This window comes from Arvicola amphibius, chromosome 4 (genome assembly GCF_903992535.2).
Source record: "Arvicola amphibius chromosome 4, mArvAmp1.2, whole genome shotgun sequence".
In the NCBI taxonomy this organism is placed as follows: Eukaryota; Metazoa; Chordata; class Mammalia; order Rodentia; family Cricetidae; genus Arvicola; species Arvicola amphibius.
Window position 1 is genome coordinate 26,615,390 of NC_052050.1, and position 18,828 is coordinate 26,634,217.

The window sequence follows — 18,828 nt, forward strand, 5'->3', positions numbered from 1 at the left end:
AAAAACCTGTCTAGAGACTCCACGAAACCTGGGCAATGGTGGCAAGTGAATTTGCTAAGACTGGGGTTGGAGATCTGAACTGGCATTGAGATCCTCTCTAGGTCCTGGGCAAAACTAGAAAAGGGAGGGAACCTTCTGATATCCCTCCCCTTTCCCCCTCCAGCGCATCAAAAAACCAGGCAGCAAGGCTCTGGGGGCTGCTTTTATGGGGACGACCTGACAGAGGGCATGGTCCGTACAAAACCAGGAACAATACATACATACATATATATATATTATATACAGAGACGGGGTCCTCCAAGGGCGGGGCAAGAGCGCGGCCAGTCAAAACCGGAAGTACATCGAGAACTCGCCCACCCGGCTCCGCCCCCTCCATCTGCCTGGGTGAAGTGCAGGGGCCCGGGCACTGTGACAGCCAGCTCTTTCTGGGGAGTCGGGGAACGTCTGGGGGCGGAAGAGAGGCAAGAAATACTGATTGATGGTATGGTCTATTTACAGGGGTCTAGAAGAAGCCAAAAAGGTTAGAACCGGTTTGTTTAAAAAAACAAAAACAACGAACAGAAACCTAGGCTTGGGGCGGGGGTTGTGGAAGTTGGAAAATGAGATGGATTTTGAAAGGGGAGGGTACCTGAGGGGGTCTCACCTCCCTTGGTCCAAGCCCCAATTTGGGGTTAAAGTGGGGAAACTGAGTCAATTTCACTTAGAAAGCAGGCTGACAGCAAGCAGCCCTGGTCTCCAAAAAGATTAGTAAAATTTTACCCTCCAGTGATAACATTGGAAAATGGTGGGGAAGGGGAGGAGGGGAGGCTGAGTCTCTTTGATGGTAGGTAATACAAGGCTTCCAGGTGTGGCCCTGGGCAGGGCCTAGCTCCGGAGCGAGAGCTCTGCAGTTACACCACCTAAGCTGACCTCCCTCCCTCCTGGCATTCCTAGGCTAGACCAAGGAAACCTGAACCCCAGAGTGGCCTCAAGACAGTTCCAGGAGGAAGCTATGGCTATTTGGCACCTGGGAAAGGGGAGGCACAGGAGAAGTTGAGGGCTGTTGCCCTTCCTAGGAAAGGGACTGGATTTTGGATTCATCCTTTACACTACTCCAGCTCTCCCCTCCCAAGGATACGAGAAATCAGTGCAGGACCAGGCCCAGCCTCTGGCTCAAGGGTGGGTTCTATCCCTCCTGGGATGGGGAGCAGGGGTGGGAGATGTTGAGGCCAGAATGCAACAGACAGCACAATAATAGGGAAGAGGAAAGGGCCAAGAAAGTCGAATCTCAAGTCAAGAGGCCCAGGGGCCACATGGACCCTGTGGGCAGGGAACAGCCTCCAAGTGGTGAGATGCTGGGAGAGCCCCAGCTCCACTCCGGTCCAGAGACACAGGCTGGAGGTTGTAAAGTCTGGCAGTTTGGTCTGCAGGTCCTTGTGTCCATCCACCACCCAGGTCAGCTCTCAGCTTCTTTCGGCCTCTGTACCTCAGCCCCATAGAACAAGGCCACTCTTCCAGCCACCATTGTCTGCCCGAGCCACCCTAAAGGGGCCTGTGATATGGGCCCTCTGGTCCCTGAAGCTGGGGGAGGTGGGGTGGAGGAGTGGGGGAAGTCGGGGCACCTGTCCCCAGGCTGGTAGGGGCGGGGTGGGGATTGAGGACAGGGGGTGTGGATAATGGGAGTGGATTATTATTGTCCAGTCAAGGAGTGACTCCTGTTAAGTAGAATTAGAATTCCTCAGGGTTTGCAGGTTTCCTTCCAGTTCTGAGATCTAAAAAACAGAGAGGGGATATTAGGCTTGGCCACTGAGCATGCGTCCTGCCTCTAGCCCCTAGCTCTGACCCCAGCAACACAATCCTTCCCAAGCATCAACAGAGGGGTCTCCTTTGGTTCTGGCGTCTATGCTGCTCCCTCTGGAGGCTGCCCAGGGCACCCAGGCTCTACCTTGTCTAGAAGCTTGTCCATTTCCTCCTTCCTAGCTAGCTCCGACTCTTCCAGTACCCGACGCTGGGCAGTCTCTTTTTTCAGGAATTCGATCTCCCTGGAGACAGGCAGGGAGGGAAGAGATAATGAGTTAGGGTTTGTGCTGTGGCTTCAGTTCAGAGAGAAGCAGGTTTTCCCAGGGCCTCTAGGGCCTGGGTCTGGTATTCAGTCACTGCAGGTCAGGTGCCCCACCACGGTGCCCTTTAACTTCTGTACTCTGTGTCTGTCTCCCTATTCAGCTGGAGAAAGGCTGGGGTGGGGACTACCACTGAAGGCCTCTCCGTCCTGCTTGAACCCAGATGTAAAGCTCCTCACACATACTTTTGCTGGTAGTCCTTGATGAGACGTTTGGCCTTGCTGTACTTGCGCTCCAGGGCCTGATACTGGGCCTGAGTCTCCCGCAGGTGCTCATCCACAGCCTGACACAGGCTCTGGGCCTCACCCCAGTAGCCCTCCAGCTTCTCCATTCGTTCCTTATTCTCCTCCACACTCTGCTCCAGCTGGGCCTTCTCTACTCGCCAGCGCCCTTTCTCCTGCTCCAGACTCTGCAGCTATGAAGAAAGAGCAGCCCTGGGTTAGAGGGGACCAGAGTGAGCCAGGGAGTCAGCAATCTTTAGGAATTCCTGCACCTGTGGAGGCTACTGGACCCCAACTACTAACTCTCTGAGGCTGACCTGGGGGTAGCAGGCACCCATGAGTCACTGATCAGCAACTTCTGCCTTAGCCAGAAGATGGGAGTGACATGCCTCAGGGCTCGTGAGATGGTAGATATGAAACCGTCACCACCAGCTCTCACCCTCTGCAGCCCTGGTGTGCTAACCAGCGCCTACCCTGGAGATTCTTCAACAATCCAGGCCCTCTCCAGCTCTTAGGTGACCTGCATTCCCAACAGCTCAGTCTGCATTCTTCTCTCCCTACCATTCCTCAAGACAAGGCCCCACCTCCCACACCACTGTTATGCAGAGCCCCAAACCCTTAGGTCCTGCCAGATCTTGCACCTAACTTCCAGTCCACCTCCCAGCTTTTCACAGGTACCATGCCCCAAATGGGACCCTCCCCCATACGAAGCCAGCTTTCCTGGGTTGCTTGCCTGGGAGAAGATTCCACTGCCTCACAGCAGACCCAGTACTCAGTTTCCAGTTCCTGGTTGTCCTTCTGCCTTGCCTATTACAAACCCTCATGTTTTCTAAGCTTAGATAATACAAGCCTTCCTGCGGAGCCGCAGACTTGCCACAGGGCCTTTGCGGGTACTGTTCCTTCTGCTAGGAATGCCTCATCTACCCTTCCTCATCCTCCTGCTGTGCATCATTTCCCCAGAAAAGCCTGCTGTGACTTCAGTAGGGCAGCACTCCCCACACACAACTGGATGGGGTTCTTCCTGGTTTAGGGCCTCAGTAACCCTTCTCTTACAGAGCTTCTCAGGGAGTAACAAGTCAATGGTGTACACACTCTAAGACACAAGGACAAGATCTGAAGTGGCATTGGTTGTCTAGAAGTTAGCCTAGATGTCTTTCAATTGAATGCATCTTTGCTTTCTGAACCTGAAACCTCACCTGGGACCCACCCTCAGCTTCATGCTTTGAAAACACCCTCAAAAATCTAGTCTCACTTGCATTTCCTTCCCACGCTTGACCTGTACTCTGACTCACCCTAGGCCCTGCCTAGGCCTCTAATCATATCCAAGTCCTTCTCACTCCTGAGCTCTGACCCACCCCCATTTCCTAGCTGGTGAACTTCCAAAACAAAACACCTCTAGGGGCCACAGCTCCACACCTGTAGAACCAAGGCTATAGTTCTTGGAGGAGTGAGGTCTGTACAGTGCCATTTCTAGCTTTTCCCCCACCCAGCTGCCTCTTACATCTCCCCACAGGAATAGCTACCATCCCCTAGAGGCCTCCTCCCAAAGTCAGCTGGACTCTCCCTCCTCTATAGACACCCTTGTTCTGTTCCAGACACCCATTCCCTGCCATTCCCTGCTCTCCTCCATCCATGTGGGAGAGAACACACACATCCCTCTTACGCTGCATCTTCATGGCCCCTGGGATGGGTTTCTTCCACTACCCTGGAAACCCTGTGGGAGTTGGGACTCCTTCAATATAGAGTCTGGTGTCTACAACGCCTGGGAGTGTGTGGGTACCCAATGTGCTTATAAGCATCTGGTATGCATGTGCAGTAGCCATGTGTGTCACCAGCTGGTGCTGTTAGCACCAGCATGTGTGCTGCTGGCCCAGGTGACAATTCGAACATTCTTCCTAGGTCAGGTACCCTGAAGGGTGGTCATGTTCATGTGCTTCTGTGACCTCAAAGGCAGAGTGGATCTACCTATTCAGGCCAATGCCCCTGGCAGAATCAATCACAGAAAATAATGTTTGTGCAGACAGGAGTGTGTAGACGTCTGGGTGAATGGGTCCATAGATTTAGGCTGCAATGTGTCACTATGTGCACCTCTGTACCTTACGTAGTCAAAGAACCTCTTTTATCCCTAGGCCTGTGCAGAGTGGATGTGCGTTGAGCAGTAACCACAGACACCAAGAGTGGGAGCTAGTTTATCTCTATGGCATCGTTGACACTCTAACTTCTGACCAAGTGCTGATTCTGTACCAGGCTGTAGACTTCCTGCATTTGCTGCAGATGTCCAGGTAGCAGCTCATTGGTTTCTCACCTACGTAGCTCTATGATGTTGGCAGTGCTTTTATTCCTCCCCTTATATATGAGGGGATGGAGACCCAATGAGTGAAACAGATGGGCCAGAGCTTAGGGTCTTAATCCCGCTATCCCTGGCCTCGCAGGAGCCCATGGTGGAATGCTGTCTGTTGGAGGTGGGGGGCCATGCCCATGTGAAGGCTGGGTTCCTTCCTCCAGCCCTCAGCCCAGCTTTTCAACATGCATCCACGTGCTCATGTGCGCGCATACCCTCACCTTCCGCTTCAGCTGTTGGATTTCCGCTTCAGTGACGGCGTGCTTGATCTGGAGCTGCAGACAGAGGGTGGCACTCAGCGCCTAGGGCCAGCTACCCACCTGCCTTCACCCACCGCCCAGAGCCTCTCCTCCAACCTCCTTGAACTTGTGCACCAGCTTTTCGGGCTCCATCTCCACAGGGGACAGTGCATCCTCGTTCTCTGCTAGTTCGAACACCTCGATGGCCATCTCGCCCCCTGGGAACGTGGGGCTCAGCTCTTCATCCTCATCGGTGGCATACTCTCCTGTCTGTGGAGGGATGAAGACAACGTGGACCCACTAACTCCACCTCCCTCAGCAACCCTGCTGCCAGGCCTGAGACCAGCAGCAGCATGCTCGTGTAAGGGGGGGGGGAAGGAGGGAGGGGCGCATCCAGGAGAGTCTCCATGGCTAGGACAGGCAAACTGCAAGATTCTGGAGAAACTTCCTGAACACAGCTTCCTTGAAGACCCATCCCTCACCTCGAGATCAGGTTCCCTTGATTAAGGGCTCTACCCTGCTCTCAGAATAAGGACTCACAGGGGACTATGCTTTCTTTCTAGTTACAGGGAGACCCTCTGAAGACAGAGACTGGGACTCCTCCGTTTGACCAGGGGTCCTCTGAGGGGACGGTCTTCCTCTCTCAGTAAGCTCCCCTGGGGTTTGAGTTTCTTTAACGAGCCTGAAAAAAGTAGAGGCAAATGACTGCACCGCTTCATCTAGCCACCAGAGGGCAATCATGCAGAGCCCCTACCTCCTCATCATCCTCTCCATACTGGGCGTATCTCTGCTCCATCATCTCCCGCTGCCATCTCTCTTGCTCCAAAGTCTGCTGAATTAGCTGGGCCACTTCACTCTGTTCTCCAGGCCGCTCTCGGCCAATCATGAACCTGCAGGGGCACCAGAGTCATCTATCATCCCAGCCTGCCTACAGCTGGGAATGCCACTGCCCTCCTTGTGGTGTGTCCTCCCTCCAAACCGAGGCCCTCCCAGGGGAGGGGAAGGGAGAGCCTGAGTCCAGAAGCTGTGGGATTAATAATGAATGGGGGAGCTGGGGCACTCACAGGACTGCCTCCCAGGAGAGGCAGGAAGACCTGCTAGCCTTCCCAGCCTGCTTTGGGAAGGGGATGTCAGCCGAACTTTGGGCTGGGCTACATGAGCTCAGCTCTCAGCATAGGAGCTTTTCCCACCGAAGAGAAAACAAAGCAAAACAAAGCAGGGGAGTGGCCAAAATGATCCATCCTAGGGGATAGGGAATAAACCCTAGAGGTGTGTCTTGGGTATGTTCCAAGCCCCTGTTCAGGAAGGGGCAGGATGATGGCAACTACAGATTAGCGTGGAGAGGAAACAGTGGGACTTCCAGGCACCAACTCCTCCTCCCCCAGTCACCCACATCCTGTTACTCTCCAGCACCCTCTAGAAGGGGGGCAAGGAGTGATCCCCAGGTATCCTGCCAAAGGCGCACACAAACTTCTACTCAACGCAATGGAGCAGCCTTCCTAACAGGACATGGGGTGGACCGGGAGGGAAGATGGATTTCTAGATAGGAAAGCCTAGTTCGGTTGGCAGCATTCTGCTTATCTTGGCTTTTTAATAGGTGAGCCGGAGACAGCAGCAGGGAAGGAGAATAAGCCAAGAGGAGAGCCTGGAAGCCTGAGTTGCAGTGGTGAGCAGTAGCTAGGGATTCAGGGCTGGGGAGGCAGGGCTGGGGCAGGGACTGCAAGTCCAAGTCCCTCTGGTAAGAAACTGGTGCCCCTAGGGGCCAGCTTCCTGCCTGGTCCCTTCTGGGCTCTCACCGCACTCGGCCCTTGGTGTTCCTGAGGACAGAGGCTGCGAAGCTCTGGGTCACTCCCACCAGGCTTGTTCCATCCACCTCCACCAGTAGATCGTTGACTTGGATCCTAGAGGAAGTGACATTTGTAAGGGTGTCCTGAGAGGAACAGGAGGTGGGGCAAGGTTGGACTCTTCGCACCAGGAACTCAAGGTTTAGTCACCACAAGGTTCCAGCATAAAATATGTGAGAACAGAGACAGCCATGTCCGGGGCCATGCAAGGGACCAACAGGCAGCACTGGAACGCATGGAACACGGCCTTGCGTTTGGCAAGGCCACTCCTGAGTGGAGCCCTGGAGAGGCAAAGCCCCAAGGTATATGTGTCCTGAGGACCTCATGATGTTATCGAGCATAGCTCTGATGGTTGCCTTCATGGTCACCACATTCCTCATTATTTATGAGCTATGTAAAAAGGCTCAGGGGTGTCTAGCCCCTCACTGGTCAGTGGTACTGGTACGTACAATAATAGTGATTGACTTTTTCCAAGCATTGCTGCTGGAGCAGATTAATGATTCAATCACCACTCTTGAAAAGAATTTAGACATGTAGAATTGTTAGTAAGGTTAGGTAAGGTGTTTTTGTTAATGGCTTTGAGATAGAAAGTCTTGGGGAACAATTTAAAGTTTAAAACACACTTATTTGATTGAGGGACTCATTGAGGTCAAGAAACAACAAAAATGGTCTAGTTATTATTAGCTGATGTGCCTTTCTTGCTAGGATAGGTTGGTGATCAAAGGTGATGATTAATTTCTTCTACCCATTTCTGCCCTTAACTTCCTGATATAAAAAGCTGTTGATAAATGGGTATGCACCCTGAGGATTGAAAGTACAGCTGACTGTTTTCATATATAAAAGTTTAGATTTGTGATTTTTTTAAAAGATTTTTTTTATAAGATTACCTTTTAAGATAAATAAATAATAAAGTGATTGATCCTTTCCTTGTAACTTCAAAATGCAGCCTGCCAGTAAAAGAACTGGCTGAGAAAATACCTTGCTTGCTTACACCCTGTTAATTATATCAAGTTACTTGGACATGAATGTATGGATTATTGAAAATAATTTGTTTCTCAACTGTAATACATAAAATGTTTAATCATGTAAGGGAAATGGGAAACATGTTGGTGTTTACTTGTAGACAGAGTTTTCCTATCCCAGCAGCTGCTTCCAAATTACCACACTGAAGCTTAGATTATTTATAAATGCTTGGCCAATAGCTCAGGCTTATTCTTAACTAGCTCTTACAACTTAATTTAACCCATTTCTATGAATCTTCATTTGCCACGTGGCTCATGGCTTTAAGGAGGATTATCCCACAGCATTTACTTGTATTTATTAATCATTCACTTAAAAAATAGAATGTAACCACACTATAATATTTATATTTGAAAGATTCTGATGGGGTATATAAACTATAAGGGAAAAATACAGTTAGTTAAAAGGAAGACATCAAGAGAGACAAAAAGAATACATCTGGATAGAGGTTAAAAAAAAAGGAAACAAAGAAATGAGAGAGAGATGATAGTCCCTAACGGTGTGTGTGGGTGTGTGTGGGTGTGTGTGTAGGGGGGGGTGTGGGGGGGTGTGTTCCCTTTCACCAGCCCCAGAGAATTAAATTTCGTCCACCAGCTCCATGGCTCGCCTCAATTTCTGAGCTGCTGAAGGCCAGTCCTCACAGCAGCAGGTCAGGTAACACGGATGCAGCTATCCCGGACCAGGAAAGGTGGCAGGCACACTTCCTGTAACAACACACTCTTGTCTCTTCAGTCACACTCAACAGGGTGATGTGACATGCTCAGACCTCATTTCTACACAAGCACGTATGCCGTCACCCCAGTGTCCTCCCAAATGCGTGAGATCCAAGCATGCCCCCCTTGTGCTCACATACCGATCCACATCCACAAAGTTGCACACTTCCAACACAATTCAGATGTGGGGGTGTCCTGGCTCCCCACATGGAAGAGGAAGGCGGGGTAGTAGCCTTGCCTGGGAGGGGGGATACTGAAGACAGGGGAAGACTTGGGCACCTCTTTCCTCTGCTTCCACCTCCTGGGAGGTCTTGAGAGTGGCGGATTATAACCAGCGTTCTCCCTTATAGCCCACATTCTTACGTGGGCACTAGCCTATGAGCTCACACTTCTGCTTTACTAACAAACAGGTGACTATAGCCAAGCTCTGCAAAGGGAGGAAGAAGTAAATGCCAGGAAGGATGCCATCCTTTCTGTTCCTGTTGCCCCCGTGCCACCTAGGCCACTGCAGGCAAAAACCCTTTGAATTGGGCACCCGTGCCTCTAACAACATAACCCTACAGTCAGCCAGCCCTCAGCCCTCATCTCTATCACAGGGAGAGGGCTTGGTTGTCAACCCTTCACTGCCTTCCTGAGGGAAAGCCTTGTAGCACTTCCCACTTCCTCCCCGCTGTGACATACAACAGAGTCTGGTAAAGAGGGGCACAGATGCCAGCACTCTTGTGCCCTTCACGATCCTTCTGAGTCACAGAACCCCAGTCCTCTGACCATAGATGTCCCACTCAGGCACACACACCTATGCACAGACAATGAGCAACTTCAGCTCCAGAACACCGCTAGAACAAGCCTAATCCTATCCACATCGGGATCCCTGGCTACGTCCATTCCTGCCATTGGTTCCCAGACTTAGAACCCATTTTACTCAGGCTCAGTTGGCAGAGCTGGTCTTGCATGCATGAGGCCCTGGGTTCACAAGGAACCTTTTATATTTGTTTTTGGTTTTTTCAAGACAGGCTCTCACTATGTATGACCTTGGCTGTCTTTAGAACTCATTAGTAGAGCAGGCTGGCCTTGAACTCACAGAGATCCATCCACCTGCCTCTGCCTCCCAAGTGCTGGGATTAAAGGCGTGCGCCACTCTACTTGCCTTGCTAGTTCCTGCTTGGCCTCTGGCTCTCATTTTCAATATCACTTCCTCTAAGAAGCCGGCCCCGTCAATGGCAGCCCTCCTACTTTGTGCCTTCATATTCTCCATTCAGCCAGTCTGTCTGTCCTGTCTAGCGTCTGTCTACTTATTACACTACTTGTTTTCTGAGGGCAAGGCCCTCTACACTGATTGCCAGGGCCTGGCACCAACCCAGCGAGAGTCATGCCCTTAGTATTTGTTAAGGGAAAGAAATGTGAAGCCTTATTCCAGACCCACAGCCCGTGTTCTTACGAGAGCCAACACACACCCTAAACCAGTACACACCGTACTAGGTACAGCCTAGCTTCACACCCCTCCCCCACAGAATGTGCAGGCCCTGGGATGGGCTTCCATCTGTTCGTGGCTGTCACCCCAGAGCCTGGCACAGCACCTGCACAGCGGTGCTCCTTGAACATCCAAAGACATATCTAACACACGCAGACCTCCCAGAGGCTGCCCCCCAGGGGTGACCACTAATAGGGACTTGAGGAAGGGAGTGGGACAAGGGTGGTACCTGCCATCCCGATGGGCTGCACCACCCTCGGTCACGGTCTTGACGAAGATGCCCAGCTTCTCCAGGCCCATGTCGGCTCCGGCCCCCATGCCAATGATGCTGATGCCCAGGCCCTCAGAGTCTGTGAGGCAGAAGGGGAGAAGCCATGGCTGGCAGGGATCCTCTATCCTATACCCACTCCAAGGTACAGCTTCCTTTCAGAAGTCCCCAAACTTAAGAGTTGTCCCGTGATAGGGAAAGACCCATGGTTCTACCCACCCCCTTTTTGCCAGTGGGACTACTGCCTGCCCTTGGCCCTATCCAGTGATAGGCACAAGGTGTATGAGGGTGGCTGGGGAGTGGGAGACTGTTGTGTGTACAGATAAGGGTATGTGGCTGGGATGGGGGTTGAGCTCTAAGCCTTTGGTCTCTCTTCAATTAGTCTCTTCTATGCTCAGAGCTTCAGTGACCAAACATGGAGACCCATTGCTTAGTTACACCTGCCCTGTCTGTCCCATGGATCTCTAGCACCCAAACCTATGACCTTTCCCATCAACACTCCCTGAGGTCTGAATGGCACCACTATCCACTAGATTCCAGGCCTGGGAAACATCTGGATTCTTCTCTCCCAGTTCTGGGCTCCGTTATTTCACTATGCTACTGCTGACCCCACTACCGGGTTCATCATCCGTTATGACCCCTCCCTGTACCCAGGTCACTGGGATCTTTCTAGAATAGCTTTCCCAATCCTGACAACAGCACCCAGTCCCTCTCAGAAAAGACCATGCTCTTGCCATGGTCCATGCCACCCTATGCTAGTGGTGCATTCATCCTGTGCTAGAGGTACCTCTCTGTTCTACCACACACTTTCCAAATGGTTTCTCTTTAGAGCTCAGCTCAGGCATCCCTGACCAGAGAATCTGTTAGCATGGTGAGGCTCTGTCAAACGCCCTAACAGTGGCCTTTCGTTCTTCCCAGTACATATGACGGCACATAAGGCTGAAGTTAGAGATGCCATTTCCCTGGGAGTCTGCCTCTTGTTTTGTTTTGTTTTTGTTTTTCAAGACAGGGTTGCCCTGTGTAGCTTTGGAGCCTGACCTGGAACCCACTTTGTAGAGCAGGCTGGCTTCGAACTCACAGAGATCCACCTGCCTCTGCCTCCTGAGTGCTGGGATTAAAGGCATGTGCTACCACTGCCCGCCTTGGAGCCTGCTTTTACCCGTCCCCGGGCCTTCAACAGAGTCCAGAACCACATACATGGTACATAGGAGATATGTTCACCAAGTATCACTCCTTGGCCATACACTGGGGACACCAGTGGCCATGGATGCCGAGAACTCCAGTAGGTGCTGGAGTCAGAAGGGCAGTACATGGGCACCAACAGGGAGGCACCACAGAAGTCCCTAGTGTGCTCCTTAGAGTGGCCTGGCCTCTCACCCTTCTCCAGCTCCACGGGAAACAACTCCAACCTCTCCACACGCTTCTCTAGCTCATACTCCGCAGAGGCTGCCATGGGATCCACATCTTCATTGCGTCGGTCATAGTCCTCATTGGAGTAGGTACTGAAGACCTGGGGAGAAGCAGTTCTCAGAGAGGTGCCTGGGAGGACAAGCGCATGGCTGGCAGCAAGAGCCCTTGGGCCTGCCCAGTTGCCTGAGGCCCTTTCTTTATACCAATCTTACAAGGAATCCAGTTCTAGAGCCCAGGGGCAAGAGAGCAAAAGATCCATTCCACAGTCTGCGTAGTGCTAGACGGGACCCTCCTGGGGAGACTGCAAAGTCTGGAAATCTCTGATACCAAGGTAGAGAGAAGAAAAGGCAAGACCTAAGAGCCAGACAGCTGAGGGTGGACACAAAGGCACAGCCGTACATAGAGGAACAGGCCGAGCAGAAGACAGGAAGAGGAGGAGGGGAGGAAAGATGGAGAAGACACTGGAGGATGCCAGATGGGGAGGGGGAGGGGAGGGGGAGGGGGAAGAGGCAGAGGCGGCAGGACCCTTCCCTGCCCAGCTGCTGAAGTGGATGGCCTTGGGGGGGTGGGTGGAGAGGAAGCAAAGAGGGTCCCCTCTACCCCCTTGGAGAAAGGAATGCCATTGACTCTCAAATGGGCCTCAGGTAGTAGGAGTGGGGGAGAAAGTTGAGCCCCTATGGCCTCTCACATGCCAGAACTATGTCCCTGAAGAACGATGCCACTGTCCACAGGCACCAAAGAACCAGGCAAAGGTTCCAAGACTGGTGCCCAAAGGGACCAAGGATCATGGGGCAGTGGCAGTCTCTGCACCCTATCCCCTGTGCCCCTCTGCTGTCTCTCTCTTTCTAGGGGGTCTAACTTAGACCTCTTCACAGGTCCAGTGAAGAGGAGGCAGGACTTTGTGGGTACCTGATGCTGGGCATTTAATGAGCATCCTTTCGAGGACCATGGCTTGTTTGGCTTTACTGCTAGACATGATAGGTTGGCATCACTTGATATCAAGTGGGGGCAGGAGGGGTAGAGGCAGCTCTATCAGCCAGATGGGCTAGAAGGAACTAGGGAAAGATACTGTCTCCAGTAAGACCCATGCCAGGGCCTCCTCTGCTTCAGGAGCATGCCCATGGGCACCCTGGTTGGCAGGGTTACTCCTGTGTTCGTTTTTGTTGGGGCTTGCTAAATGTCATCTCAAACCTCCAGCCCCACCACAGAAGTGCACAGCCATGGGAGTGGGGGAGGTAGAGGATGCTTATAGGACTGGCCAGAGCATAGCTGGGCTTGCATGTTCACCTAGCTCAATGCCCTTAACCATACAGTATCAGACATTCAGGATCAGGCCCTTCATGATCATCCAGATACTGTGCAGTGGCCAATGGACTGTGCTCCAATATCTGGCCACCTGGCCAGCAGTCCCAGGCCCTTGGATCAACAGGTTCCCTATTCTATTACCCAAGGTCACAAGGGGTTGGTTAGCCAGTAGCAGGGCAGGGTGGCACCAAATTCAAGGTGGGCTGTAATAGGTGGGTCACTAGTGACTTTGTCCCCATTGCAAAGCTATTCCAAGTTTTAGGACACAGAATGGCATAAGCCTGGAACAGCAAATTTGCCTTGGCCCACTTTTTCATCCGAGGCCTCTGGCCTTTACACCCAGAAGACAGCATCCCCTAGCCCTCTCCAAGATGACCAACCCCTTCCCACTTCCCATCACCCCCTCCACTTTGACTTCTAAAACACGGACCTGGGCCTCATCTTCTGTCAACCTGTTCACCTTTTGCAGCCTGACCCTTGAAGGGGCCTCAGACCACAGGTCACTCCTGCTCTCAGAACACCCTAGGCTCTGGTCTATCCTCAGCTGACAGCTCAGAACTGTATTCCCTGCCCTGAGTAGATACCCCCACCTCCATAATGGTGACAATTGGGTCAGGGAGGGGCAGAGAACCCTGGCTTCAGAATCAGTGTAGCAGTGGCAGTGGAGAAAAGCCTGGGGCCCCAGGCCAGGGTGGGGAGGAGGCGGAACGCCCCAGAAAGGCCAAAAGTCAGACACTCAGCCTCTGCACCGCCTTGGCTCTCACGCTAGTGGCCAGCTTGCTTCAGAGTCACCAGGGAGTCCGGAGCAATGCTCCAAATCATGTGCTATTTTTTTACCAAAAAATCAGGGTAAGGCGTCAGCTATAGATAGAGGCCCAGGCCACACTCCCTCTCTGTGAGGGCTGCTCAAAGAACCTATCGGGATGGGGCAATGGCCTCTGAAAGGCTCCCAAGAACACCGTGGCCTCTGCTCCTTCCTGGATCCCCCTGCTTTCAGAGGGAACAGGCCAGGGAGAAGAGAGGGCTGGCCACCCTTAACCTTTTAGACCTCTGCTGGCCTGGAACCAGTAGGCAGAGGGTGAGAGAAACCTGGGCAGCTTTGGTGTCTACGAGTAGCTATGGAAACTGCAAGCAAACACAAGGGGTTTGACTGGGGAGGGTGAGGAGGGGCAGGGTCCAGGCCAACCAAGGAAAGTCCCTGGTGCTGTATACAGCCACCCATCGGGGCCAGCCAGGTGCTAGGCACAGTGGAGCACAGGGTGGGGAGGGAAGATCACCCATGTGCCAGCTGAGCTCACAGGGCAGTGGGAAATGGGAGTGGTCTCCTGTTCTATTCTAAATTCTCCCCAGGGAACATCTTTTCTCAGCCACCACTACTCAGAAGATCTCAAAGAACTGACTGGCAGAGCTCACAAACCAATCATCACCAGTAGCGTTAGAGACAAGGGGGCTGAACCCCCCTTCCAAGCAAGCCCCCATCCTCTTTTAAAGTACCCAGAGAACACGGAAAGGGGAAGGATTTATAAGGTTTATAAGGCAACGTAAGTCTGCCTGGCCCTTAGGGGAACTCCCAGAACCACCACCCTCTTCCTGTGGCACCTGGAGAAGGCCTGCTCCTTCAAGGGCCACATAAGACGCCCCCTTCAGGTGCAACCAACCCAGACATGGGAAGGTGGCCTAGCTGAGACCCTGAGGTGTGGGGTCTTCCCCAGCCCCAGTCACAAGGCCGCGGCCCAGCTCACCCTCAGCCTGCTTTTCCCAGCCCCAGTCACAAGGCCAGGGCCCAGCTCACCCTCACAGCTTCCTTTTTTCACTTCTCCAAGCTGGGGTGGGGGCACTGACAGCGAAGGATCGTAGTCCCCCGTATCTCTGTTTTGGGAAGTTCCTAGCTCCCCTCTCTCTCATCCCAGGCAGAACCAGCCTTGTAGATCCAGAAGCAGGAAGTGTCCCTAAGCTCCCCATATTTCTCTCCTGACAGTAGGCCATTCGTATCCTGAGGACACGTCCCACACCTCTTCAGGCCAGCCAAGTTCCAGCCTCTGGCAGCCTCAGGAAGAAAGAATGTCTGGGGGAGGAAGAGAGAGCAGGTGTCCCGGAGTAGGCGTGGGACAGGGCGGGATGCTGGGCGGGGCAGCAAGCTAGGAACCTGAGGGCAGGTCGCAGCAGGCCACCTTCACAATCACAGACCTGAAAACCTTCCCACTCTGACAAACAGCTGGAAGTTCCCCACGCCCCCCTCATTGCGGGAACTTCTGGGAACCCGACTGGATGGCAGGGGCTGACTCAGCCTGCCAAACACGGATGTCTGGGCGGGGGCGACCACTTGCACGTGGCAGGGGCAGCGGGGGAGGGGGGGCAGGGGGATCACTCACTTGGATCGGTGCGGTGCTGAAATGGATCTTCCTGCTCGGGGCCGGGTCTTCTTCCTCTGAGAGACCAGGAATCTCCACACACCCTGACTCCGGCTCATAGGGGGGCTCCCCGTCCTCCTCATCTTCCTCATCGTCCTCCTCTAGGGCACTGCCCCCAGAGTCCTCCCCGAGTCCACTGTAGGCGCTCACGTCCACCAAGTCTGCTTCCGAGAAGTCCTCCTTCTTGGACTCATCCACCTCCTCAGGTGCCACGTCCGGGGTCCGGCCATTGTCCAACCCCCTCTCTGGCGTCGCCACCGACGCTGCCTCCTCCTCGGGGACCGCTTCGGCCTTGGGCTCCTCGGGTGCTGGGCTGGCTGTGGTGGCCGAGGTGCTGCCATTCTCCAAGGCTGCATGGACGGTCACCTCGGCCTGGATCACTTCCCCGGGAGCCGACTCGGCCTCAGACTCCCCACTTTCCTCAACCTCCACCGGCTTGATCTTGCGCACCTCCCGTGGCTTAGGCGGCGGTCGGGCAGGGGCCACTCGATGCTGTGGGGGCTGCTGCCCTCCAGAGCCACGCTCCTTCTCGGTCGCGGCATCCCCCGACGGGGCAGGAGGCGGAGGCGGTGGTTGGAACACCCGGGACCGCTTACTAACCAGCTTCGAGTTGACCTGGGGCGCCCCGGCCGCCCGGGGGGGGCCGGGCGCACGGTGGAGGCCGGTCCTCGAGTCGGCTTTCTCGAAGACCGCACTGAGCTGGCTGACCGTCGGCGACACGGCGTCAGCATCCAGCTTGTCCAGCGCCTCGGTGCTGCCGTTGAAGCGCACCACGACGTCCAGCTTCCGGTCCTGCAGGCCGGCGCGCTCCTGCCTCAGCAGCCGCCGCGCCGCGGCCTCCTTGTCGCCACCCGAGGCCGCGGGGACACTCCGTTCGAACAGCTTCCGCGTCTCCTGCAGCCGGGACGGCGGGTGCGGCGGCGGAGCCGGCTGCGCCGAGGGCGCGGGCTTGGAGTCGAAGCGGCTCACGCGCTCAGACACGCTGGTGCCCAGTTTGAGCAGGGCGCTGTGGTCCACGTTCTCGTTCAGGCTGCTGGCCCGCGGCAGCGACAGGCGCACGCCGCGATCGGACGCCCGCGGGGCCTCGGCCATGCCCGTGCCGCCTCCCGCCTCACCCGGCGGCCCCGCGGTGGTGCCCATCTGCAGGAACATACTTTTGATGCGGTGGACGTTGGAGCCATATTTCTTATGGTGGGCCGCCTTGGGTGCCTCGTCGGGCCCGGGCGCATCGGGAGGCTTCAGTGCCTGGATGCCCGCTTCGTAGGCGCTGCGGTGCGGGGAGGCGCTCCGGAGGGGACCCCCGGGCCCCCGAGGCTCCGTCTTCATCATGGTGGGGGGAGCCGGGTTCGCATCCCCCCGCTCCCCGCTGCCCCCCTCCAGCAGGCGGCTGGCCAAGTCGGGACCACCGCCCCCTCCCCCCAAAGAAAGAAATCCCGAAAGGCCTTCTATAGAGTCCCCCAGAAACCAAGCTGCCAAAAAACAGTTAACCCTGCTCTAAAAAAAAAAAAAAAGAAAGAAAAAAAAAAAGAAAAAGAAAAAGAAAAAAATGAAAAGAAAAGAAAAAAAAATCTCCGAGCGCCCAGTGTGGGTCGCCTCCCCCAACCAAGCTGCCAAAGACAGCCAGCCCCCTTCGAAAGCTCGAGCGGCCTGGTGCGGTCGCCCCCACCCAAATTGGCGAAGCGGAGGCTGGCTGGAGCCGCTGGGACCGTGCGCCCAGCCCGCGAAGCAGCGGCCGCGGCGCCGGCTCACATCCTCCGAGGCGGTGTCAGTGGGGCTGGCTGCGCGGGCGCCCCCTACTCCGGCCGGGGGCCTTGGCTCTCGGGGTGCCCGGCATCCCCGCGCCCGTGGCTGCTCCGCTGACCCGGGTCGCTCCACCGCACCTCCCTCCCTCCCTCCCTCCCCCCCGCGCCCCGAGCCTCGGTCTTTCTCTAGCTCAGCCTGAACCGCGGCTGCCGAAGACGGAGCGGCTGCCCTTCTCGCCGCCGCCGCTGGGGGACTGGCACCACTGGGTCCTAGAGGGATCGGATTTCCGGGGCCGGAGCCTGTGAGCCCTCCCCTTCCCTTCCACCCTGTCGCCTCTTCTCTCCTACTCATAGTTGGCGGACAGTCTTCCGCCTCTCCTCGGACCTTGGCTATTCGTCTTCAACCCTCCCATCTCAAACTCGGCGGCTTTTCACAACCCACATAGGCGTACCCTCATTTAACCCTGGGGGCGGGGAACCATCCAAACAGTCTCCCAGCTGGCTTGATCCTCCCCACAATGTGAAGGGGTTCTGTGAAGAGGGGCCCTGAATCATTCCCTTAACGGTCCTTAGAGTGTTCAGGGCTATCAGCATCAAAACTGTTGGGTGCTAGGTCAAAGCATATATTTCTAGCTCCTTCCAAACTTGGTGCAGGGAATCTCAGTGGCAGGACCTGGCAGTCGACATTTTAACTACTCCCCATAGGGATTTTTTTTTTTTTAAGCCTTCCAGGATGTAAAACTGGCCCCGCAATACTTGCGGTGCTGAGGAGAAATGAAGAAAAGGATATGGGGGGCGGGGCACATCACTCAGATGGCAGAATACCAAAGCTGCCTTTTGCCTTTGGAAGTCTTTGCCTTTGGATGTTCTTCGTCTGCCCACTCTTTTTCCAGGCTTCAGGAGGGGTGTCCAATCCTGGCCTTCATAACCTGCCAGAGACCTCCTATATCTCAAAACAGGAAGGGTTGGGAGGGTGTTGGGGGAAGTTGGAAGAAATGAGAGACCTAGGGCCAGAGTTTCCCTATTGAGAGTTCTAAGTTTGGGGTCTCGGATTTAAAGGATTCCTGTCACTGTGTGCAAGTGTGTGTGTGTGTGTTTGAGAGAGAGAGCAAGAGCACACATGAGCCAGGCAGTGGTGGGGCATTAATTCCAGCGCTCTGGAGGCCGAGGCAGGGGGACTCTGTGAGTTCGAGGCCAGCCTGGTCTACAGAGCGAGTTCCAGGATAGTCAGAACTGTTATACAGCAAAACCCTGTCTCGAAAACAGCAAAAAACAAAAAAAGAGTGTGTGCACATCCTATAAATCCCTTCTTGAAAACACAGCTTTAGAGTTCCTTCATTCCTCACATATACAACATGGGCCTGGTGTTGCCCTTTAGCCCTCCCCAGTTGCCTGGAACCTGGTAGTGAGGATCCATCCAATAATTATGTTGTTCCAATCTGTAGATCCCAGGAACTATGGAACAGAGTGGACACTAGGACCCAGAGAACAACTCAGGCACAAAGCCTCCCCCCCCCCCCCCCCAGCTGCTTCCTGCAACTCAGGCCTTCCTGCGGCCTCGGCCTCCTCCCCCGCCCCTCTTCCCCTCCATCCTCTTCCTCCTCTTCCCGTTTTCCCACTCTCTCCGGTGGGTCTGGCCGAGCTGGTGGAGAGAGCTCTCCTACCCTTCCATTCTCGGTGTGTGGGTTTTGTGGGACACTAACCCATAGCACGTGCAAAAGAGCTCAGTGCGTGGGGGGATGGG

The 18,828-nt window shown here is 54.5% G+C and overlaps 1 protein-coding gene across 1 annotated transcript; it reads right to left on the reverse strand.

Moving 5' to 3' along the window:
- Positions 1-189: 189 nt before the first annotated feature.
- On the reverse strand, positions 190-17,206 carry Ppp1r9b (protein phosphatase 1 regulatory subunit 9B). Its single transcript, XM_038328229.2, has 10 exons — positions 15,304-17,206; positions 11,594-11,726; positions 10,178-10,298; positions 6,697-6,801; positions 5,655-5,790; positions 5,018-5,170; positions 4,883-4,936; positions 2,285-2,514; positions 1,925-2,021; positions 190-1,751 (listed from the first exon to the last, which is right to left on the reverse strand). Exons 1-10 carry the CDS (start codon positions 16,669-16,671, stop codon positions 1,698-1,700), a joined length of 2,451 nt encoding a protein of 816 aa, XP_038184157.1. The 5' UTR covers positions 16,672-17,206; the 3' UTR covers positions 190-1,697.
- Between the last annotated feature and the right edge of the window lie 1,622 nt (positions 17,207-18,828).

Coding starts and splice junctions, on each gene's coding strand:
- Ppp1r9b (XM_038328229.2), bottom strand. CDS start 16,671: ATGATGAAGACGGAGCCTCGGGGGCCCGGGGGTCCCCTCCGGAGCGCC. Junction 10,299..11,593: donor TCCCGTGGAGCTGGAGAAGG/GTGAGAGGCCAG, acceptor TCTGCCTCACAG/ACTCTGAGGGCCTGGGCATC. Junction 5,791..6,696: donor AACACCAAGGGCCGAGTGCG/GTGAGAGCCCAG, acceptor GTGCCCCTGCAG/GTTCATGATTGGCCGAGAGC.